This window comes from Mobula hypostoma, chromosome 26, assembly GCF_963921235.1.
Source record: "Mobula hypostoma chromosome 26, sMobHyp1.1, whole genome shotgun sequence".
Classification (NCBI taxonomy): domain Eukaryota; kingdom Metazoa; phylum Chordata; class Chondrichthyes; order Myliobatiformes; family Myliobatidae; genus Mobula; species Mobula hypostoma.
In genome coordinates, this window is record NC_086122.1 from 7,185,384 (window position 1) to 7,210,646 (window position 25,263).

Genomic DNA, 25,263 nt, shown 5'->3' on the forward strand with positions numbered 1-25,263 from the left:
CTGACTGGCAAAAGGATGGGAATAAAAGGGGCCTTTTCTTGTTGGCTGCCAGTTACACAGGGTTAGTGTCGGTCCGCTACTTTTCACATTGTGTTAGTGATCTGAATTGATGGCTTTGTGCAACACACATAAAAGTTGCTGGTGAACGCAGCAGGCCAGGCAGCATCTCTAGGAAGAGGTGCAGTCGACGTTTCAGGCCGAGACCCTTCGTCAGGACTAACTGAAGGAAGAGTGAGTAAGGGATTCGAAAGTGGGAGGGGGAGGGGGAGATCCAAAATGATAGGAGAAGACAGGAGAGGGAGGGATAGAGCCAAGAGCTGGACAGATGATTGGCAAAGGGGATATGAGTGGATCATGGGACAGGAGGTCCGGGAAGAAAGACAGGGGGCGGGGGGGACCCAGAGGATGGGCAAGGGGTATATTCAGAGGGACAGAGGGAGACGGAATATAAGGTGTTGTTCCTCCAACCTGGTGTGGCTTCATCTTTACAGTAGAGGAGGCCATGGATAGACATGTCAGAATGGGAATGGGATGTGGAATTAAAATGTGTGGCCACTGGGAGATCCTGCTTTCTCTGGCGGACAGAGCGTAGGTGTTCAGCAAAGCAGTCTCCCAGTCTTCGTCGGGTCTCGCCAATATATAAAAGGCACCGGACGCAGTATATCACCCCAGCCGACTCACAGGTGAAGTGTTGCCTCACCTGGAAGGACTGTCTGGGGCCCTGAATTGTGGTGAGGGAGGAAGTGTAAGGGCATGTGTAGCACTTGTTCCGCTTACACGGATAAGTGCCAGGAGGGAGATCAGTGGGGAGGGATGGGGGGGACGAATGGACAAGGGAGTTGCGTAGGGAGCGATCCCTGTGGAATGCAGAGAGAGGAGGGGAGGGAACAACACCTTATATTCCGTCTGGGTAGCCTCCAACCTGATGGCATGGACATCGACTTCTCTAACTTCCGCTAATGCCCCACCTCCCCCTCATACCCCATCTGTTACTTACTTTTATACACACATTCTTTCTCTCACTCTCCTTTTTCTCCCTCTGTCCCTCTGAATATACCCCTTGCCCATCCTCTGGGTCCTCCCCCACTTGCCTTTCTTCCCGGACCTCCTGTGTTATATACTACTGTGATTTACACCCTGGGTAGGGGAAACATTGTCTAAATTCTATATGCATTATATATGTTACGTACATATACGTAGTTAAATGACTATAAACTTCACTTGACTTGTCACTAATGACCCTCACCACCTGGGACATACACTCTTCTCATTACTACCATCAGGGAAGAGCTACAGGAGCCCAAAGGCACACATTCAATAGTTTAGGAACAGTTTCTTCCCTCACCGTCAGATTTCGGAATGGTTCAAAGCGAGAATCGACAGATTGATTTGGAGCAGGAAATTGGTACAGGGTGATCTATCGATGACGAAGTGCCTACTCAGGGCGCTCTCCCATTTTCGTTTCAGATGGACATGGACAGCAATGGCGTCCTGCCCAAGCATTTCAATGCCGCCGATAAATGGCCAGGATTGATCCACCAGCCCATGGATCAAGGCAACTGTGCAGCATCGTGGGCCTTTTCCACAGCAGGTAAACCGTCACTGGGATACGTGGTGTATGTCGGTGTGTAACAGTGATGGGGCCTGTGTCACTGTATTCAGTGTGGGATACGTGGTGGTTCTATCACTATCATAGTACAGTACATGTATCAGAGACGTACGTGGATTATCACTATTACAGTGGAAATTGTGGGTTCTACCACCATTATAGAGGAAGATGTTAGCTACATCATTTGGCTGTAATAGATTTGGTGTAGCTTTCTGTATAGTGTGCTGTGTCATTGTGTCACAGTAGAAGGTGTAGGATATCTCACTGTCACAGTGAGCATTGAGGGTTTCACAGTGTAGTTGGAGTGGAATGCAGCTGGATCAGAGTGTCGAAAGCAGTACAACAAATAGCAAACAGCCTGACCATTATACCGGTAAAGCTGGGGATGTGATGTGGGTCAGTTTTACATTGAGATGAGTTGGATATTTCAGTGCTGCATTGAGTGGTGGGAAGTATGTCACAATGCTACAGTGAGAGAGGGCATTACTCTTTCCATTATCTGTTGCGGCCTAGAGCAGTGTTCCAGTAAAGGGAGCGGTACAGGTTAACGTCACCATGGGGACTGTCCTGGAGCACCTTCCATGCTAAGGTGTGACGTTGAGTCAGGGGAGGTCAGTACCAGCAGGTGTCTGTGTCAGGCTGTGAACATGATGACTCTGGGGTCGGTGGGAATGTTACAGAGATTGGTATTTCAGCATAACAGGGAGTCTGAGGCCTGTTTTACAGTCAGCTTGTTATCTTTGCCTGTGTTCCAGTGAGAGGGTGAGAACGGGCGTGCACGGAGTATTACAGTGGTAGGCTAGGAGTCAGTGTGCAGTGAAGAGGGCCCGGGTGTGTACGGGGTGTTCAGTCGGGGTGCGGGGGGTGCGGGGATTGGGATGAATGTGTGAGGGTTGTTGGAGTGAAGACAGTGGGTCTATAGGTCATGTTACAGTATTCATGGGCTGCCACAGTGAGGACCTCTCTGCAAGGGTTGTCATGGTGAGCGGTCTGTGAGTGTGGCGTGGTTCAGTGAGGGGGGGTGTGTGAATATGGTTCAGTGAGGGGGTGTGTGTGTGTACAGGTCAGTGAGTGAGTGAGTGGGTGTATGTGTGTGTGTGTACAGTTCAGTGAGGGTGTGTGTGTACGGTTCAGTGAGGGGGTGTATGGTTCGGTGAGGGGGTGTACGGTTCAGTGAGGGTGTGTACGGTTCAGTGAGGGGGGTGTATGGTTCAGTGAGGGGGGTGTATGGTTCAGTGGGGGTGTATGATTCAGTGAGGGGGTGAACGGTTCAGTGGGGGTGAACGGTTCAGTGGGGGTGTACGGTTCAGTGAGGGGGTGTACGGTTCGGTGAGGGGGTGTACGGTTCAGTGAAGGTGTCTACGGTTCAGTGAGGGGGTGTACGGTTCAGTGAGGGTGTGTACAGTTCAGTGAGGGGGTGTACAGTTCAGTGAGGGTGTATACGGTTCAGTGAAGGAGGGTGTGTACAGTTCAGTGAGGGGGTGTATGGTTCAGTGATGGAGGGGGTGTACGGTTCAGTGAATGTGTGTACGGTTCAGTGAGGGTGTGTACTGTTCAGTGAGGGGGGTGTACGTTTCAGTGAGGGGGTGTATGGTTCAGTGATGGAGGGGGTGTACGGTTCAGTGAGGGTGTGTACGGTTCAGTGAGGGGGTGTACGGTTCAGTGATGGAGGGTGTGTATGGTTCAGTGCGGGGGTGTACGGTTCAGTGCAGGGGTGTAGGGTTCAGTGAGGGGGTGTACTGTTCAGTGAGGGGGGTGTACGTTTCAGTGAGGGGGTGTATGGTTCAGTGATGGAGGGTGTGTACAGTTCAGTGAGTGAGTGTGTGTGTGTGTGTGTACAGTTCAGTGAGGGTGTGTGTGTACGGTTCAGTGAGGGGGTGTACGGTTCGGTGAGGGGGTGTATGGTTCAGTGAGGGGGTGTACGGTTCAGTGAGGTGGTGTACGGTTCAGTGAGGTGGTGTACGGTTCAGTGATGGAGGGTGTGTATGGTTCAGTGAGGGGGTGTACGGTTCAGTGAGGTGGTGTACGGTTCAGTGATGGAGGGTGTGTATGGTTCAGTGAGGGGGTGTATGGTTCAGTGGGGGTGTATGATTCAGTGAGGGGGTGAACGGTTCAGTGAATGTGTGTACGGTTCAGTGAGGGGGTGTACGATTCAGTGAGGGGGTGTATGGTTCAGTGGGGGTGTACGATTCAGTGAGGGGGTGTATGGTTCAGTGATGGAGGGGGTGTATGTTTCAGTGAGGGGGTGAACGGTTCAGTGGGGGTGTACGGTTCAGTGAGGGTGTGTACGGTTCAGTGAGCGGGTGTACGGTTCAGTGAGGGGGTGTATGGTTCAGTGATGGAGGGGGTGTATGATTCAGTGAGGGGGTGAACGGTTCAGTGGGGGTGTACGGTTCAGTGAGGGTGTGTACGGTTCAGTGAGGGGGTGTACGGTTCGGTGAGGGGGTGTACGGTTCAGTGAAGGTGTGTACGGTTCAGTGAGGGTGTGTACGGTTCAGTGCGGGGGTGTACGTTTCAGTGAGGGGGTGTATGGTTCCGTGATGGAGGGGGTGTATGGTTCAGTGAGGGGGTGAACGGTTCAGTGGGGGTGTACGGTTCAGTGAGGGTGTGTACGGTTCAGTGAGGGTGTGTACGGTTCAGTGAGGGGGTGTAGGGTTCAGTGAGGGTGTGTACGATTCAGTGAGGGGGTGTACGGTTCAGTGAGGGGGTGTACGGTTCAGTGAGGGGGTGTACGGTTCAGTGATGGAGGGTGTGTACAGTTCAGTGAGGGGGTGTAGGGTTCAGTGATGGAGTGTATGGTTCAGTGAGGGTGTGTACGGTTCAGTGAGGGGGTGTACAGTTCAGTGAGGGGGTGTACGGTTCAGTGATGGAGGGGGTGTACGTTTCAGTGAGGGGGTGTACGGTTCAGTGATGGAGGGTATGTATGGTTCAGTGAGGGGGTGTAGGGTTCAGTGAGGGGGTGTACTGTTCAGTGAATGTGTGTACGGTTCAGTGAGGGTGTGTACATTTCAGTGAGGGGGTGTACGGTTCAGTGATGGAGGGGGTGTATGGTTCAGTGAGGGGGTGTACGGTTCAGTGATGGAGGGTGTGTACAGTTCAGTGAGGGGGTGTAGGGTTCAGTGAGGGGGTGTACGGTTCAGTGATGGAGGGGGTGTATGGTTCAGTGAGGGGGTGTACGGTTCAGTGATGGAAGGGGTGTATGGTTCAGTGAGGGGGTGTACGGTTCAGTGATGGAGGGGGTGTATGGTTCAGTGAGGGGGTGTACGGTTCAGTGATGGAGGGTGTGTACAGTTCAGTGAGGGGGTGTACGGTTCAGTGATGGAGGGTGTGTACAGTTCAGTGAGGGGGTGTAGGGTTCAGTGATGGAGTGTATGGTTCAGTGAGGGTGTGTACGGTTCAGTGAGGGGGTGTACAGTTCAGTGAGGGGGTGTAGGGTTCAGTGATGGAGTGTATGGTTCAGTGAGGGGGTGTACAGTTCAGTGAGGGGGTGTACGGTTCAGTGATGGAGGGGGTGTACGTTTCAGTGAGGGGGTGTATGGTTCAGTGATGGAGGGGGTGTACGTTTCAGTGAGGGGGTGTATGGTTCAGTGATGGAGGGGGTGTATGATTCAGTGAGGGGGTGTAGGGTTCAGTGATGGAGTGTATGGTTCAGTGAGGGTGTGTACGGTTCAGTGAGGGGGTGTACGATTCAGTGAGGGTGTGTACGGTTCAGTGAGGGGGTGTACGGTTCAGTGAGGGTGTATACGGTTCAGTGAGGGGGTGTACGGTTCAGTGAGGGGGTGTACGGTTCAGTGATGGAGGGGGTGTATGGTTCAGTGAGGGGGTGTACGGTTCAGTGATGGAGGGTGTGTACAGTTCGGTGAGGGGGTGTAGGGTTTAGTGAGGGTGTGTACGATTCAGTGAGGGTGTGTACGGTTCAGTGAGGGGGTGTACGGTTCAGTGAGGGGGTGTACGGTTCAGTGATGGAGGGTGTGTACAGTTCGGTGAGGGGGTGTAGGGTTCAGTGAGGGTGTGTACGGTTCAGTGAGGGGGTGTACAGTTCAGTGAGGGTGTATACGGTTCAGTGAGGGGGGTGTACGGTTCAGTGATGGAGGGTGTGTACAGTTCTGTGAGGGGGTGTACGGTTCAGTGAGGGTGTGTACAGTTCAGTGAGGGGGTGTATACGGTTCAGTGAGGGGGGTGTATAGTTCAGTGATGGAGGGGGTGTACGGTTCAGTGAGGGTGTGTACGGTTCAGTGAGGGGGTGTACGGTTCAGTGATGGAGGGTACGTATGGTTCAGTGAGGGGGTGTACGGTTCAGTGAGGGTGTGTACTGTTCAGTGAGGGGGGGTGTACGTTTCAGTGAGGGGGTGTATGGTTCAGTGATGGAGGGTGCGTATGGTTCAGTGAGGGTGCGTACGGTTCAGTGAGGGGGTGTAGGGTTCAGTGAGGGGGGTGTACAGTTCAGTGAGGGGGTGTATGGTTCAGTGATGGAGGGGGTGTATGGTTCAGTGAGGGTGTGTATGGTTCAGTGAGGGGGTGTATGGTTCAGTGATGGAGGGGGTGTATGGTTCAGTGAGGGTGTGTACGGTTCAGTGAGGGGGTGTATGGTTCAGTGAGGGGGTGTATGGTTCAGTGAGGGTGTGTATGGTTCAGTGAGGGGGTGTATGGTTCAGTGAGAGGGTGTATGGTTCAATGATGGAGGGTGTGTACAGTTCAGTGAGGGGGTGTACGGTTCAGTGAGGGGGTGTATGGTTCAGTGAGGGGGTGTACATTTCAGTGAGGGGGTGTATGGTTCAGTGGGGGGGTGTACAGTTCAGTGATGGAGGGTGTGTACAGTTCAGTGAGGGTGTGTACGGTTCAGTGAGGGTGGTGTACGGTTCAGTGAGGGGGTGTATGGTTCAGTGGGGGGTGTACTGTTCAGTGAGGGGGTGTACTGTTCAGTGAGGGTGTGTACGGTTCAATGGGGGGTGTACTGTTCAGTGAGGGTGTGTACGGTTCAGTGAGGGTGTGTACTGTTCAGTGAGGGGGTGTATGTTTCAGTGGGGGGTGTACTGTTCAGTGAGGGTGTGTACGGTTCAGTGAGGGTGTGTACTGTTCAGTGAGGGGGTGTATGTTTCAGTGGGGGGTGTACTGTTCAGTGAGGGGGTGTACGGTTCAGTGAGGGTGTGTACTGTTCAGTGAGGGGGTGTATGTTTCAGTGGGGGGTGTAATGTTCAGTGAGGGGGTGTACGGTTCAGTGAGGGTGTGTACTGTTCAGTGAGGGGGTGTATGTTTCAGTGGGGGGTGTACTGTTCAGTGAGGGGGTGTACGGTTCAATGAGGGGGTGTACGGTTCAGTGAGGGTGTGTACTGTTCAGTGAGGGGGTGTAGGGTTCAGTGATGGGAGTGTACGTTTCAGTGGGGGGTGTACTGTTCAGTGAGGGGGTGTACGGTTCAATGAGGGGGTGTACTGTTCAGTGAATGTGTGTACGGTTCAGTGATGGGAGTGTACGTTTCAGTGAGGGTACGGTTCAGTGATGGAGGGTGTGTATGGTTCAGTGAGGGGGTGTATGGTTCAATGAGGGGGTGTATGGTTCAGTGGGGGTGTATGGTTCAAAGAGGGGGTGTACGGTTCAATGAGGGGGTGTACGTTTCAGTAAGGGAGTTACGGTTCAGTGGGGGGGTGTATGGTTCGGTGATGGAGGGTGTGCACGGTTCAGTGAGGGGGTGTACGGTTCAGTGAGGGTGTGTACGGTTCAGTGGAGGGTGTACGGTTCAGTGAGGGTGTGTACGGTTCAGTGGAGTGTGTACGGTTCAGTGAGGGGGTGTAGGGTTCAATGGGGGGTGTACTGTTCAGTGAGGGTGTGTACGGTTCAGTGAGGGTGTGTACTGTTCAGTGAGGGGGTGTATGTTTCAGTGGGGGGTGTACTGTTCAGTGAGGGTGTGTACGGTTCAGTGAGGGTGTGTACTGTTCAGTGAGGGGGTGTATGTTTCAGTGGGGGGTGTACTGTTCAGTGAGGGGGTGTACGGTTCAGTGAGGGTGTGTACTGTTCAGTGAGGGGGTGTATGTTTCAGTGGGGGGTGTACTGTTCAGTGAGGGGGTGTACGGTTCAGTGAGGGTGTGTACTGTTCAGTGAGGGGGTGTATGTTTCAGTGGGGGGTGTACTGTTCAGTGAGGGGGTGTACGGTTCAGTGAGGGTGTGTACTGTTCAGTGAGGGGGTGTATGTTTCAGTGGGGGGTGTACTGTTCAGTGAGGGTATGTATGGTTCAATGAGGGGGTGTACTGTTCAGTGAGGGTATGTATGGTTCAATGAGGGGGTGTAGGGTTCAGTGGGGGTGTATGGTTCAAAGAGGGGGTGTACGGTTCAATGAGGGGGTGTACGTTTCAGTAAGGGAGTTACGGTTCAGTGGGGGGGTGTATGGTTCGGTGATGGAGGGTGTGCACGGTTCAGTGAGGGGGTGTACGGTTCAGTGAGGGTGTGTACGGTTCAGTGGAGGGTGTACGGTTCAGTGAGGGGGTGAACGGTTCAGTGGAGTGTGTACGGTTCAGTGAGGGGGTGTAGGGTTCAGTGGAGGGTGTACGGTTCAGTGAGGGGGTTACGGTTCAGTGGGGGGGTGTACGGTTCAGTGAGGGGGTGTACTGTTCACTGAGGGGGGTGTATGTACTGTTCAGTAGCGGGGTGTGCATGTTTTGGTGAGGAGGGTGGGCACTGGGGTCTGGAGGAGTGGCTCTGAACGAGTTGTCACAGCAAGGGCTGCTCAGGTCTCTCTGACATCGATTCCTTGCTCCCCAGCCGTGGCCTCTGACCGAATCGCCATCCAGTCCATGGGCCACGTGAGAGCGGTCCTGTCGCCGCAGAATCTGATCTCCTGTAACCGGCACAAACAGCAGGGCTGTCACGGCGGCCGCATCGACGGTGCCTGGTGGTACCTGAGGCGGCGCGGGTAGGTACCTGGGCACGGGGCATCGCGGGTAGGTACCTGGGCACGGGGCGTCGCGGGTAGGTACCTGGGCACGGGGCGTCGCGGGTAGGTACCTGGGCATGGGGCGTCGCAGATAGGTACCTGGGCACGGGGCAGCACGGGTAGGTACCTGGGCATGGGGCGTCGCGGATAGGTTCCTGGGCACGGGTAGGTACCCTGGGCGCGTGGAATCGCGGGTAGGTACCTGGGCATGGGGTGTCACGGGTAGATACCTGGGCGCGAGGCGTCGCGGGTAGGTACCTGGGCGCGGGGCGGCACGGGTAGGTACCCTGGGCGCGTGGAATCGCGGGTAGATACCTGGGCGCGAGGCGTTGCGGGTAGGTACCTGGGCGCGAGGCGTCGCGGGTAGGTACCTGGGCGCGGGGCGTCGCGGATAGGTACCTGGGCGCGGGTAGGTACCTGGGCACGGGGCATCGCGGATAGGTACCCTGGGCGTGGGGTGATCGGGACCGTGCGATGGAGCAGCAATACTCCCTGTGGTGGACTAGCTCTGACCTGAAACACGGCCGACGTGTTCTTGACTGGACCAACCCTTCCATGTCAAATGACACCTTTGCAGATCAGTGCAAAGAATTACCGTGTGCGTGTGTGTGGTAGGTACACAGCACCGGGGTCTCACATCCACACGAACGTCTGAAACCCTTTTTACCATCCACACATTCTCCGTTTCTTTGGGGTATTTGGGATTAACCAGAGGGAGAATCACACTGAACATAGTCTGTCAGCATTGATGTGCTCAAGCACTTTAAACACCGGATCCACCAGCTACTCGTGCAGAGCCGCGGCTGTGAGCTGTTGAGAAAGAAAGGGGGCTTGCATTTGCACAGTCCTAGTCATGACCCCAGCGCTGACTTCACCCTCCATCTCCTAAATCCACAGCAAGTAACACGGGTGAGCCCCACCCGCTGGTGGATATTGAGAATGCCCTCACAACAGCAGACATCCCACCTCTCCCGGAAGTTCCGGGAGTCTCCCGCATATCGATAGTGACTCCCTGACGCCTGGAAATTATATACAATATCCCGGAAATCGATTTTTTTTGTGCGGAAGAGCGAGCATCCTGATTGGTCTCTCTTCGTGCTAAGAGTGGCCCCCAACCTTTCTTCATTCCCTGTCATGTACTGTTGAATTTTAACACACGCGAGGTCATCAGTGACCCAAAACATGCAAAGGAATGGGTCTGTGACCCATCTGCGAATGTCCCTGGTGAATTGTCCATGTCAGCACGAGAAGATGATTAACTCCTCGTGCTTGCAAATGACAACAGGCTGAAAAGTATGTTTGACATAACATCTCTGCTGGCATTCCGGATCAAAGTCAAGGCTAAATATCCTGAAATAGCCATGAAAGCACTGAAAACGTTGCTTCCATTTCCAACATATCTCTGCGAAGCGGTGTTTTCTGCAATGAATGCAACGAAAACTAAATTGCGGAACAGACTGGACATAAGGAACCCCCTTTGAGTATCGCTGTCTCCCATCACCCCTCAATCGGACCGTGTTGTTGCAGGAAAACAAGCCCAGGGCTCCCACTGATTCAGTGATATTGGTGTGTTGCAATGATTTTATATGTTCATACGAGGAAAGTATGCACTGTGTGTTTAATATCCAAACGTTACTTAAAATGTTATGATGCTTTTGACTTATAAGTGACTTATAATTCAGTGGTGGGCCGCGAAGAATACAGCAGTGGCCGGAACGCACCCAGCACATCTTTAAGAAAAAAGCCGAAATAAACAAGCTAATTAATTAGGTGCCGCCCGGCACATAAATGTCAGCCCAGATCAGAGGTGATTGCCGATTGCGTTGCCTCTGATCTGGGCTGGCATTTACGTGCTGGTCTGTACTGCTGCATTCTTCACGGCCCGGAGGTTTGGGACCACTGTTATAATTGACTTATCACTATATTCATGCGAGGAAAATATGCGCTGTATATTTAATATTAAATTCGTTAGATAAACCCCTTTAGAAACAAAATTGAGTGTATTAGCCACTTACAAGTGACTTATAGTTGACTTATCACCTATATTCCAGTCGTGATTAACATCCACCGCCCCCCCCCCATTAAACCGGTCCGCGGAGCGAAAAAGGTTAGGGACTGCTGATTTAAACTAGCTGGCTGGCTGCCAAGGAGCTACACTATTGACGTCCTACGTGATGAGGCCAGACTCCCTGTAGACTTGCTCAAAGTTGTAATAGAATAAACATGATAATATAATATAATATAAGTACATATTTTAATGTCACATTTGCTGCATATACCCAACTTGGTTTACAGATTAGACAAAATCACTAAAGAAAGTATTACATACACCCTTGGAGGTCGACAGGGTGTGGGGGGGGGGGTGCTACCTCCCTGAAATGAGTTTTTGCAGGGTGGGATGTCTGCAACAGACAGTTGAGGCCTGGGAAAGGGCTGGGAGATCATCTGAAATTTCCGGTGATGCCCTCCCCGACGTGAAAAGGAACTCCCCTCACTCGTGATTTTCCAGTTGTGCGGGGGACGATGGTTGTTCAACAAGAGCCCTGCTGCTTCAGCACTGACTCTGCATTTTCAGCTGTAGGGTGAAGGCCGCAGTCCCCGCTGAATCGGGAGGAAATGTCTCTCCACTTCCCCCCCCCCCACCGCAGCTCACCACTCCACTATCAGAGCACAGCAGCTGACGAGTGTTCAAATTCAGAGCCAGCCCCAGCTCCGTAGCCAGCAGCTGAGCACACAGGTCACAGCAGGCTCAGTAAACCCCAACACCAGAGACATCCTTTCCGGTCCCAGCACCTACATTTCCATCAACACGTTCTCCCTCATTCCTCTGTTGATATGTGTGTTTTCGGTTAACTGCCTGATCTATTTCATTGGCCTGTTGTTGTTCGAGCCTCATTGATGGTGTAAATTGGAAGCGTTCACTACTATTCTGAATCTCACTTGCACAGTTCCACAGGGTAGTATCAGTTTCCTCGACCTTTCCATAAACGTCTCGATTCTTGGCTGACACCCAGAGGTTTGAAACTCGAACTAAACTAATCAAAGACCCCACCTAGCCCAGCTCCAGCTGCCCACCACCCACTCACTCCTTCCATGGGGTCCCCTCCAGTTCAGCTGTGGCCTTGTCGAACCGTGGAGTAGCCAGATTGAGCCGACAGCTCCCACCGCCGACGTTCTCTGTTCCTCCAGGCTCACGTCTCCCCTTTGTGCCTCGCAGGGTGGTGTCGGACAGCTGCTACCCTTTCTCCAGCTCGGACAGCCTTCACCTCGGCTCCCGGTGCATGATGTCCACGCGGTCTGCCGGGCGGGGCAAGAGGCAGGCCACAATGCCCTGTCCCAACCCTGACAGCCACACCAACCAGATCTATCAGACTACTCCACCCTACCGCCTCTCCAACAACGTGAGTACCTCCACCTAAACCCACTCCCCGTCTGCAGCCCCGGGTAGCCGGTCTCATCCCATTAGCTCTGATTTCACACCACTCACATTAGGAACCGGCCTGTTGGCTCAAATGTTTGAAACACCCCTGGCTCCCTCACCCATTAAATCTCCCGTAAGGTTCATCAATGTAACATCCATCTCACCTTTCAATTCAAGGAGAGGGACAACGTGTCGTCCCGCTCAGACCCACCTGCCCCAACGGGACTTGGTCAGTCTGCGGCCCCTTGTACTGTGATCTGGTCAGTTGTAGCTTTCTCCCCCCAGGCAGTCAAAGACCACTCTGACTGGGAGTCCATGAGCTGGTAACCATTCACACTGCCTGTTCAATGACCCCTCCCACGTAAGTTGCGGGGGGGTGGGGGAGGGGATTGGTGAATGAGTGGTGAATCTGTGGAATACTTTACCACAGGCGGCTGCGGAGGCCAAGTCTTTATGTATATTTACAGCAGAGATTCTTGATTGAGCAAGGCATGAAGGCGGGAGATTGGGGCAGAGAGGGAACAATGGAACGGTGGAGCGGACTCGATGGGCCAAATGGCCTAATTCTGCTCCTATATCTTGTGGTCTCATGGGATTGGCGTCCGGTGACCACCTCTCATCGCATAGCTCAGCTGGCAAGACTTTACCTTCCCGTGTCACCTGTTTGCAGACAGCGGCCCCAAGGACTGAAGTATTTCCTCTGCCCTGTTGTCTGTGAGGCCCATCTGCTGTCTGTCAGGGACTTCGTCCAGTCTGTGCGTCAGACTGCAGCAGCCTTGCATCAACAAACATTCAGGGAACACTGCCGTACAGAAGTGGCCTCTTCGGCCCATCTAGTCCATGCTAAACTATTACTCTGCCCATTCCCATCAACCCACACCTGGACCATAGCCCTCCATCTGCCTCCCATCCACGTACTTGGGCAAACTGCTCTTAAATGTTGAAACTGGACCTACTTCCACAGGCAGCTCATTCTACTCTCTCACCAGCCTCTGAGTGAAGAAGTTCCCCTTAAATATTTCACCCATTTTGTTCACTTAGAAAGGGGTTCTGCTCGGCCTAGTTGTCACTGAATCTTCCTCTTTGATCAACAGGAGAAGGAAGTGATGAAGGAACTGATGGAGAACGGGCCTGTCCAAGGTAAGAGACAAACTGCTTTATCGCCACGGCGACAGCTTAGTCGCAGCTGGGGCACCGAGGGCCTCAATGCGAGATTTCTTCTCTCAGGAGGCTGTGAATCGATGGAATTCCCTTCCCCAGGGCGCCCAGATAGTCACTAAATTTGGGGGGCCTGCAGGGTCAGTTGTCAATTGGACACGTACTGAGTTGGGGACCATGGGGACTGGGAGGGGAGGGTTGATGAGGACCTGCAGTAAAGGACCAATTACTAACTACTGGATAATGACATATCCTGTCCATCCCCCACCATTCCTGTTTCTTATGTTGAGCTTATTATCACACACACAAATACATCTATGTACAGGTGCAATGAAAAACTCACTTCCAACAGCATCACAGGCACACAGTCGCATTAATCCAACTTTTAATACTCGCCATTTTCACAAGAAAAATGCAAATCAGATATCAATTATGCACAATTTTTGCAAGAGAGCATTTAATTAGAGCAAAATAAAAGATGGTAGTGGAAAGTGGTCATGGTGTTGCTGAACTGTAGTGTTTAGGTTGGACTCGGGTTGGAGGAACAACACCTTCTATACTGTCTGGGTAGCCTCCAACCTGATGGCATGAACATTGACTTCTCTAACTTCGGCTAATGCCCCACCTTCCCCTCATACCCCACCTGTTATTTATTTATATACACACATTCTTTTTCTCTCTCTCCTTCTTCTCCCTCTGTCCCTCTCACTATACCCCTTGCCCATCCTCTGGGATTCCCCTCTCCCCCTTTTCCTTCTCCCCGGACCTCCTGTCCCATGATCCTCTCATATCCCTTTTGCCAATCACCTGTCCAGCTCTTGGCTCCATCCCTCCCCCTCCTGTCTTCTCCTATCATTTCGGATCTCCTCTTCCCCCTCCCACTTTCAAATCTCTTACTAGCTCTTCTTTCAGTTCATCCTGACGAAACGTCCCAAAACATCGACTGTACCTCTTCCTAGAGATGCTGCCTGGCCTGCTGCGTTCACCAGCAACTTTTATGTGTGTTGCTTGAAATTCCAGCATCTGCAGATTTCCTCGTGTTTGCAGTGTTTAGGGTTGAGGCAGGAGGTTCAAGAATCGAATGGTTGAGTGGAAGCGACTGCTCCTGAATCTGATGGTAAAGAAAGTCAGGTTTCTGAAGCCATGGCCGGAACGGCGGGGACCTTTAACAATGGATGTTGCCTGCCCGAGGCAGAGCCCCTTGTAAATGCTACCGACGGTGGGAGGGGTGTGCCTGTGATACAATGAGCAGAGATCACTACTCTCTCGAGTTCCTTGCATTCCTGTGCAATTGAATTGCCATGCCAGACCATGACGCAACCAGCCAAGGTACTTTCAACAGTTTATCTATGGAAATTTGTTAGAGTTTCGGTGACAAGCTAAACTCTCTGAAGAATGTAAAGATAGTGGTATACCTTCTTTTCGATTACATCTACATGCTGGGCCTCGGACAGGTCATTCAATGTCTTGTGTCTTGGGATTTAAAGCTGTTGACTCCCTCCAACTTTGATCCCCCAGTGTAGACTGGCTCATCCTCTTGCTCCTTCCCCTTCCTGAAGCCAACAATCGCCTCTTTAGTTTTACTGACATTGAGTGATTGATGAGTTGGTTGTCGTGATGTCACCCAATTAGCTGTCCTGTACGCTGACCTATCACCAACCTGTGATTCACCCAATAACAGGGGTGTTGCCAACAAATTGGGATAAAGTAGTGGAGCTGGGCTTAGCCACCCAGCCACGTGTGTAAGGAGTAGAGCGGAGGTCCAGGTATGCAGCCTTGAGGTGCACGTGTGTAGATGGTCGGTAAGGAAGAGACGTTGTTACCGGTCCTCACCGACTGAAGTATAATGTCTTACACTCCTGAGGCCTTTAATAAATTGACTATGGAAAGGAATGTCAACTGCAGGGGATCTGAATAACTGTGATGCGTCCACCAAAACAGCAACACTGATACACCCCACAACTGCTCACAATAACCAACTGGTAAATTGGTTTAGTACGGTCACAAGTACTGAGGTCCAGTGAAAAACTTTGCCAGCCATCCATACAGATCATTTCACCACATCAGTGTGTTGAGGTGGTACAAGGGAAACCAATAGCAGAATGAGGAAAGAACCCTACTGTATTAGTAATACTAATAATATTAATAATACTACTGTATTAACAATAGCAGAGTGAGGAAAGAACATTATTAATAATTCTTAGAGTCATAGAATTTACATTTAAAAGAGTAGAGCGATTGTGAAAGTAACAAATCGATCTGTGTAGAACAGCTTACAGCACACTGCCATGCTCCAGCTCCATCTTGAATTAACACTGATCGACCCTGTAGCCCCACATGGCAATACTGAGGATCTCCCAATTGCTCTTCATACACCATGGGAACAGGCCCTTCAGCCCACTGGATCCCTGCTGGCCATTATCCACCATTTTAAACTAATTCCACATTCTGTCCTCCCCACATTCCTGTCATTTCCCCACCCCCCCAGATTCCACCACTTGCCTACACACCAGGGGAAACTTACTGCGTCCAGTTACACTACCAACCCACCTGCCTTTGGAAAACGGATGAAGGAAACCCACGTGGCCGCAGGGAGAACTTAGAAACTCCACCGGAGGTTGGCATTGAACTGGGGACTCTGGTGCCGTGAAGCAGCAGCTCTGCTGGTTACACCAGACCCACCCCCCTCCCCACGACCCACTCTTGAATCACAGCGGAGAGCACTGCCAATAGATAGGGGTCTGGGGAGGGGCACGTAAGTTCCAAAGGCTGCAGGCCTTCAGGGATCAAAATTCATAACTTTGGGAACCTTCCCCTGCTGTTGTGAGGCAGTGTCAAGACCATGGGCCCACAAGATATAGGAGCAGAATTAGGCCAGTGAGTCCTCTCCCCCCCCTTGCATCATAGCCAATCTATTTCTCTCTCAGCCCCAGTCTCCTGTCTTTTCCCCATAACCCTTCATGCCCAATTAAGAATCTTCCTTAAGTAGACGCAATGACCTGGCCTCCACCACCCTGGCTAAAGAAATTCCTCCTCATCTCCATTCTAAATGGACGTCCCTCTACTCTGAGGCAGTGCCATCCTGTCCTAGATTCCCCCACCATGGGAAACATCCTGTCCACATATACTCTATCAAGGCCTTTCAACATTCGATAGGTTTGACTGAGATACCTCCCTCATTCATCTGAAATCCAGTCAGTTCAGGCCCAGAGCCATCAATCAGTCCTCATAGGGCAACCCTTTCATTCCTGGAATTATTCTCGTGGGAGGATGGGGTGTTTCAACTGTTGGAGGTTAACGCCTCCTGTACCATCTGGTAGATGTAGTTGATCCAAGAAATCAAAACATTTACCCACTAGTGACTTGGTTAAGCCCCCCATTCAGTGACTGAATGGCTCCAGGCAAGTTGTTCTGTCAGAGCCAGCTGGACAAATGAGAATTAGGAGAGGATTTCTTTGAGGTAAGCTTTAACACATGTGCACATAGTTTCCACATAATCTCTGAGTGCAGTGTTCACTCTTCAATACATCAGTTGAGTCTGACCCTCAATTAATCCGTCCGCCCAAACTGAGAGGAATCCTGTGTGGCAATAATCTTCACCCGAAGGTTAAGAAGCAGTGTTGCCCTCGTGCATTTGCTGCACAAACTACTGCTTCATCACACGGTCACTTCACACAACTGAGATGTCCATGTACAGATTGGGGTACGAGATGATCAATGAACAGTCTGTTGGAATAACTCAGCAGCCTGAGAGCTGATTCAGGGTTTCGACTCAAAACGTCAGTGATTCCTTTCCTCGTACAAATGCTGCTCGACCCATTGAGTTCCTCCGGCAGATTGCCTGTTGCTCTATCTTCAGTCTCTTGTATCTCCAGGTGATCGGCAAGACCAGTGTCGGATAATGGCAGTCCAGTTGACAATGTTCTGCTGTCTGGTGTTCGTGGTTGGGGGCAATGTTGGAATTGAATGGATAATTAGGCAATCTCCTTCGTTGACAATGTTGTGTTGGAGAGGGAACGTTTGAATGGCCTGTTGCAATTACGGAATTCCCAGTCGGGAATTACAGCAGAATTTGTGAATCAGCACACAAGAGTCCAATTGCTGCATCATTCCAAACTTCCAATTGTAAATGGGGTAAAACTGAGAACATGGTGGAATTCCTCATAAAAATTCCCAAACGTACAGGTGCTAGGAACATGCAGATGTTGGCCTGACTTTGTGTTTCAGCTGTTTCTGTGAGTTTGTACTGAGGTCGTGACAGGACAATGGTCAGGCTAAAGTGGGATTACAGTAAACTGTGGAGAAATGCTGACATGTCTCTTTCCTTTCCCAGCCTTGATGGAGGTACATGAGGATTTTTTTGTGTACAGAAGTGGCGTTTACAGGCACACCCCGGTGATGGCAGAAAAACCGGAGAAGTTTCGTAGACATGGGACACACTCCGTTAAGATTATGGGGTAAGAACCTGGGGCGGGCATGGTAACATAACAGTTAATGAGTAGCTTTAAGCTCCAGCAATCCCTGATCGGGGTTCCGTTCCTCTCGCTGTCTGCAACGAGTTTGTACGTCCTCCCCGTGACTGTGTGGGTTTCCTCCAGGTGCTCCAGTTTCCTCCCATATTCCAAAGATGTACGGTTGGAATTAATAAGTTGTGTTCATGCTACATTGGAGCCGGAAGAGTGGCAACTCTTGCAGGCCGCCCAACACAATCCTTGCTGATTCGACTTGACACAAACAACGCATTTCACTGTGTTTCGATGTACTTGTGACAAATAAGAGCTAATCTTATCTTGAGGAATGGTTGATTGAAATGAAGTTAAAGCTCAGAGCCATGGGAATGGAAAGCGATCAAAACAACATGATCAGAATCTTTACGAGTGCTTTGTGCAACCTGAGGTTAGTGCCACTTCTGGTCAGATATCCCTGGGTATCCGGGCATGAGGTGTGACGTAGTGGGGTGACCCACGTGGAATGAGCCTCTCGCAGGAGGGCTGCCTTAGTGCTTATGTACAAAAGTCCAGCCAGGCGGGCCAATTGAATTTAAGAGTGTGAGTGATTTTCAGAGGCAGACTTTGCCGTGGGAGGAGGGATGAAGGGATGTGTGGTTCAGTGGTACAACGGTAGAGTGGTTGGCCCTTGCTTGACTCGTCGTGAGTTTTTGCGTCACAGGGTAGGCCTGAGGATTGTTGCGGGGTGTGTTATTGATTGTGAAGCTCCAGCTGCTTTTGCTCACAGGCTGATCCCAGGGTTCCTGCTCAAGAAAGTTTTTAAAGTTTGCAAGGGATAGCGTTCACTTGGCATCGGTCAGTGGGCATGAAGAGTGATCTGTTATGCTGGGAGGACTCAGCTTTCCACTTTCCTTTGAGCGACGTACGACTCCAACCATCCGAGTGTTCCCCCTTCATGCCATTAACTTCAGTTTTCCCAGGCTCCCTGGCGCCACACGTTGTTAAACACTCTGCACTGGTCTCTGGAATTCCAGTCTTTGGTCTCTCCGTGTTTTGTTCAGGCACTCAGTGATCCTGCCTCTTTACACACAGATATGCAGCCTCTACCTTTCCGAGTACTTATCCAGTTCCCACCGCGGTGAGCCTCAGGCTGAGGCGTGTGAGGTGCCAGCTGTCTTCTCCGGCTGGTACCAGCAGCACTGCAGCAGAAGAGCAGGCTTCCATTCCAGAAGCCGGCCAGGACCCCTGCTCGTCGCTTCTGGAGGGGCAAGATCTGCTCAGCTCCAGAAACCGATGGCTGAGCATCCAGGCTCCCCTCTCCTTCCACTGAGCGTGGTCTGCGGGCTGCACTCGAGCCCGTCCCGTCCACTAGAAATGAGCGGACCGCCCCGCCCAACTCTGGAGCCAAGGCTCGCACTGAGAATTGTGGTGAAGTTATGATGCACATGCCGACTACCTTTTTGATTAGCACCAAGAGAAAGGGCAGGGAACTAAGATTTGGCACATGAAGGCAAAGGGATAGTGCAGGAGATAAGTAGCAAGGAAGAAAGAGATGTGTGTGTGTGTGTGTGTGTGTGTGTGAGATGCTCTCTTGCACTCTCACGGCAATAGTCCCTCAGTTATGTCCTGTCCATACTGCACCAACCGCCACCGCTGGGCTATAAACGTGCAGGAGCAATATGTGGTTAAGTACCTTGCTCAAGGACACAACACACCTCAGCTGAGGCTCGAACTCGCGACCTTCAGATCACTAGTCCAACGCCTTAACCACTTGGCCACACACCAACACACTTTATATTCTACTGGGGACAAAGCCAGAGGACACAGGAATGGCCCTGGTGTTAAAATGATTCAAACTGTATCCTGAGGACCCTCTGCAGTGTCTGCCATCACTCGGGGCAGGCAGCTCCTGAGTCTCAGTAGATGGTGCAGCCGAACCTCTTGCACGGGATTGGCAAGGCAGAGTGAGAAACCTCCGAACGCCGCGTTCTGCTGCGAGGCTACCAGCAGGGACCCTGCCCGCCCATTCAGGGAAGATAGGCCACCGGCTTCCCCCTGCGAGCTGGCATTGAGGTTCCAGGCCCAGGCAGGGGGCAGTTGTTGCTGGAATGGAAACGGGTTCCCGGGACCGGGGCTGTACACAAACAGAATCTGAGATGGGGCCCCAGTAAATGGGCCTCTTTCTGTCTCCATTACTCCAGGGACTACCTTCTTCTTCAGCTGTCCATCGATTTTCGATGTTGACTGAGGCCTGGGAAAGGTCGTATGGAAGACCGGCAGTTGCCCATGCTGCAAGTCTCCCCTCTCCACGCCACCGATGTTGTCCAAGGGAAGGGCACTAAGACCGATACAGCTTGGCACCGGTGTCGTCACAGAGCAACGTGTGGTTAAGTGCCTTGCTCAAGGACACAACACACTGCCTCGGCTGAGGCTCGAACTAGCGACCTTCAGATCACTAGACCGACGCCTTAACCACTTGGCCACGCACCACACTCCAGGACTACCACACTACATGCTCCTGGGCAGAGTGGATGTTTTCCAGAATGTTCTATTTTCATGAGGGTGTCCTATCCTGGAGCTCAGGGTTTCACAAAGGGAAGTGACAAGAATAGAAAGGCCTTTCCGTCCTGGTGCGGAACTTGATAAATATTTGGGCATTCTCCACACGAAGGGAAGTCTCCATCCTGCTTGGGTGAACCATTGTTTGGCTGTCCTCTCACATCTGATCTAATCAGCATTGGGATGGATTCCTGTCCTTTCTGGACAGGATGTACTCTTAGCTCAGCTGGAGCCCATATTGTTTGCAGTCCTGGATGGAGTCTGCACTGCGACTTTGGCTGGGTATCACCCTCTTCCACTTGTTTCTCGCTGGGAACCGGTGCGAACTTGGGGAACGAAGGAAGACGAGTCCAGCCGCTCTCTTCATTTGTAAAAACTCCGAGGCTTTAGTGATTTTTGGGAGCTGGGCAAAGGAGCCTGCCTCTGACTTTTACCAACACCAGTGTGTCTCTATTCAACTGCACTGGTGTGTTCTTCAATCATTCAGGGATCCATTGCAGAAAGGATCTGTGTGTAGGATTCCTTTCCACCCAATTCCCGATCTTCCCGAAATACCTTTGGGGCAACAGAGTGCACATCCGCCCCAGGTTTAACCCTGGCCTGTGTGAAGTTGCATGCTCTACCTGGGACCTCCTGGGTTTCTTCCAGGTGTTCTAGCTTTTTCCCACCTCTCTCCCCAGCTTTGAAAGACATAAAGATTGTCAGGTTAGCTGGCTGGTGTAAATATGAGTGTAGGAAGTGGTGAGATATGGGGAGAGTTGACAGGATTTGTGGTGGATTCTGGGGGGAGTTGACGGGAAGTGGGGTGAGAACAAAATGGCAGATTAATCTAGGATCAGTGAAAGTGCGTGGTTGATGGTCAGCTTTGATTTAGTGGGCTGAAGGGCCTGGTTTCCATGTTGTATCTCTCAGATACAACATCTCTTTGTGTTGGGCACGTGGCCAAGTGGTTAAGACATTCATCTAGTGATCTGAAGGTTGCTAGTTCGAGCCTCAGCTGTGGCAGCGTGTTTGTGTCCTGTGCGAGGAGTGGTGCCCCTCAGACTTCCGATCTGCGCCTTGTAAGGCATGAAGATGCCCGATGCTGGCCTCTCATGGTCTGAGTCGACGTTCCCTCCCTCCCCTGATCTCCCAGATTCAGATTTATTTATCATGTGTACATCAAAACATACAGTGAAATTCGTTGTTTGCAATAACAGCCAAGGTTGTGATGGGGACGGCTCACAAGTGTCTCCACAGATTTCCAGAGGCAGTGTAGCACACCCACACTGCCCGGCAGGACAACACGGAACACAACAAGCATTAAAACAACAACAGGAAAATGAGCCCCTTTCACCAGCACAAGAGGCTAGAAATCCAGAGTCACACGCATAAAGTGCTGGAACAACTCAGCAGGTCACGCAGCATCGATGGAAAGGAATAAACAGTCAATGTTTTGGGACAAGACCCTTCATTAGGACCTTTCTTCCCACCCCCCACACACATACAAATAGGCCTGTAGGCCTCCAACTCTAGGACAGGCCTGTAGGCTTCCAACTCCAGGACAGGCCTGCAGGCCTCCAGTCTCCAGGACAGGCCTGCAGGCCTCCAGTCTCCAGGACAGGCCTGCAGGCCTCCAAGCTCCAGGCTTCAGCCATCAGTAACCCTGACTGTAGAACCCCAAGTGTGAAAGTATGGCAGCCCAGCCCCGTCCCCACTGGGAAATGGGGTCCTTCCATCTCCACACGAATTACCAAGGCATCAGCACAGATCCCACCTGGAGGTCGGGGTTTGACATCCGTAACCTGCCACCCTTCCCCTAATGCATGACAGCCTCCTGGAATGAGATATAGATTGACATTCGTCACGGATGGGGCTGTGGAAGCAACATGGAGTCATACAGCAGTTGTACATAACCACGGAGTCTGTCGACTATCAATCCTACACTCACCCCTCTTCATTCTCTACTTTCCCTTCAGCACCCTGCGCCCAGATTCTACCACCCATCTAGGCACCTGGGGCCCGTTAACATACCAGCTGGGGCGTCTGAGGAAACTTTCCTTGATCACGGGGAGAACATGTACGCTTCACACGAGCATCACCAGAGGTCAGGATCAAACCTGCATCCATGGAGCTCGAGGCAGCAGTTCTACCCACTAGGCCGCGGCGCTGCCCACGTGTAGCTGCGGTTCACCTCTCACGCGTCTCCCTTCCGATCCTGAGCAATGATTATGTAACAGTGAGCTTCTGAACGTTCATAGGATGTTCTAACCAGAGGTTTCGTTGTCCTTGGTGTTTTGTAGATGGGGTGAAGAGCATGGACCCAATGGACAGATCCATCAGTACTGGGTATGTTGATACCACATGGCATGGCACAGCACACTGCCAACACAGATGGCACGCAAGTGGCTTGTTGGAGAATGGCGGAGTACCTCACCACAGAAAATGAGTCATAAATGCACTAGGCAATCTTGGCAGTTCGATAAGATCCACTACCGCGTGCACAGAATCATAGAAATTTTACAGCACCGGCCCATCATGTCAATCCTGCTTGCAAGAGCTCCCTAACCTAATTACACCCCGCACAGGGTCTGTACCCTGCCGGTCACAGTTTCAGTGTGCAGATCATTCCTGCCCCCTTCCCAATTGCGAGTTCCAGACCTGCCACCCTCCAGAGAAGGAAAGATTTCAACTCCTTCGTTCTTCTACAAAGCGGTGCCCTTTTGACAACACTTGGCCTCCGTTCAGGAAAAGAAGTCCTTTTGTTTCATTGAGGACCCTGATAATTTTATCCACCTCGATGAAGTCTTCCTTCCACCACTTCTGCTCCAAGGATAACAGTCCCAGTCGCTCCAGTCCTTTCTTAACACCAAACCATTCCAATCCTGGAAGCATCTCTGCAGATCTCCTCCACATGCGGCTCACTGTAATCATAATGTCTCCTTGGCGTTGTGACCCAAACTGTACCCAGTACTCAAGTTGTGCCCAACTTGTACATTATACTAGCAAAGCCCCCTTGCCATGGCTAACAAGATCAAGCATCCCACCTACCTGTAATCAATCTCTCCTGCTGCGTTTCACCACCTGTGGACCCTCTGTTTCTCCACGCCACCCTGCATATTCTGTTGCCTCTTGCACAGCACAAGGGTAGTGCATCACACTTCCCTGGGTTAAATTCCATTTGCCGTCTTCTACTAACTGACTTCACACTAACCGTAAACCACCCTTGCTGGACATCATCTTAATCCTTACCTTGTTGAAGTGTCCGACTTACCATTACCAAGCCTCCTGTCGTCAGCGTCCCGGATCAGCTGTGGAACCTGACCACCAGCCCACTGACCTATGTTCTAAACTTACCATGGCAGACGGAGAACTAAATTCAAATAATCAACTAAAAAAAATTAGAGAACTTAGAAAATAAAGCTTGTTCAGAAATAGTAACTGTGAAACTATCAGGATTGTTATAAAAACCTGTTTGGTTCACCTCTGCGCTCCAGAGAAGGAATCCTGCCATCTTTAACCACCACATCTTTAATATGTAATTCATACCTCCCAGTCTTAGGAGCTCATTTGTGAGGAGAGTAGATACCAGGATCCTGCCTGGACCAGAGGACAGAGGTTGAGCGAGCTATGACTTTTCTCTCTGGAGCGAAGGAGGATGAGAGGTGACTTGATAGATGTGTACAAGATGATAAAGGCATAGATCGAGTGGATAGCCAGAGATTTATTTTCCCCAGGGTGGAAATAACTAATTCAGGGGGCATCATTTTAAGGTGAATGGAGGAGAGTCAGAGGTCAGTCTTTACACAAAAGGTGGAGCAATGCCCTAACAGGCAAATACATGAGGGGCATTTAAGAGGCACATGGACGATGGAAAACTGTAGGGTTATGCAACAGGGAAGGGTTAGATTGATCTTAGTGTAGGCTACAAAGATGACACAACATTGTGGGTCGAATGACCTGTACTGTGCTGTGATATACTCCCTGTTCTATTAGATCCTGTGCACAAATTATGTCCTTTGTGTCTGCTGCATTGGCGAGTCTACCTTGTGGGCCAACAGTGGGAGATGGGGTGTGGAAACTGTCGACTGTTCCATCAGGAATCTTGCAGTGATGTTTGCTGCTCCTTTGAACTCTCACCCCCTTTCTCTTGACTAGTCCCACAACTTTTATTCTGCTGATTCAATGCTCAGTGATTAGTTAGTGCACCAAATGTAGGGGTGATCCAGCTTATGTCAATATCGGCTGTCAATGGTGACAACCCAGCAATCTCAAGTGTCTACTGACCATGCACAACAACAGTCCAACCGTAGTCTTCTCAGAACCAATAAATCTCTGGTGCCTACAGGTGTTGTAGGACTCGAGATTTCTTCTACACTTGGTGTGGGTAAAACTCCCCTAATTTTAAGATCATGTCTCCTTATTCCGCCCAGAAATATTCTTTAACCATCTTTGCTATCTCAATTGGATCACCCTGCAATCTCCTAATGGGAGTCCAAGTCCAAGCGCTGCCACCTCTCCACATCATTTAATACTTTTACCCCTGGCCCCATGCCAGTGCGGGCATTAGCTGGTTGTGAGAGCTCATCTGGGTTTTGCCTTCACTTGGTGACCCCGCAGGTGGTGATGGGAAGTTGCCCTGCAAGTTGATAGGGTGGTTAAGTAGGCATACAGTGTGTTGGCCTTCGTTAGTCTGGGGACTGTGTTCAAAGGTTACAAGGTAATGTTGCAGATCTATAAAACCCTGCTTAGACCAAACTTGGAGCTTTGAGTTCAGTTCTAGGATGCAGGGAGGGTGCAGAGGGGATCTTCCAGGATGTGGCTTACACAAGAGAGAATGCCTTATGAGGATAGGTTGTAAACTAGGGCTTTTCTCTCTGGAGCAAAGAGGCATGAGGGGTGACTTGATAGAAGTGTACTAGATTATAAGAGGCACAGATCGAGGGGATAGCCAGAGACTTTTTTCCAGGACAAAAATGGCTAATACGAGGGGACAGAATTTTAAGGTGATTGTATGAAAGTATAGGGACAATGTCAGACAGTATGGCTGCATAGAGGCAAATTCTTCAAGGGGCATATATGAAACTCTTAGACACATGAATAATAGAAAAATGGAGAGTTAGGTAGGAAAGACGGTTAGATTGATCTTGGAGTAGGTTAAG

At 51.1% G+C, this 25,263-nt stretch overlaps 1 protein-coding gene across 1 annotated transcript in view; it reads left to right on the forward strand.

Moving 5' to 3' along the window:
• The window catches only part of tinagl1 (tubulointerstitial nephritis antigen-like 1), a 59,274-nt gene that overhangs the window by 27,892 nt on the left and 6,119 nt on the right, over positions 1–25,263 (forward strand). Inside the window, exons 6-11 of the mRNA XM_063033894.1 lie at positions 1,468–1,591; positions 8,365–8,515; positions 11,754–11,937; positions 13,052–13,097; positions 17,449–17,572; positions 22,405–22,450. Coding sequence (XP_062889964.1) covers positions 1,468–1,591; positions 8,365–8,515; positions 11,754–11,937; positions 13,052–13,097; positions 17,449–17,572; positions 22,405–22,450 — 675 coding nt within the window. The remainder of the gene's footprint in view (positions 1–1,467; positions 1,592–8,364; positions 8,516–11,753; positions 11,938–13,051; positions 13,098–17,448; positions 17,573–22,404; positions 22,451–25,263) is intronic.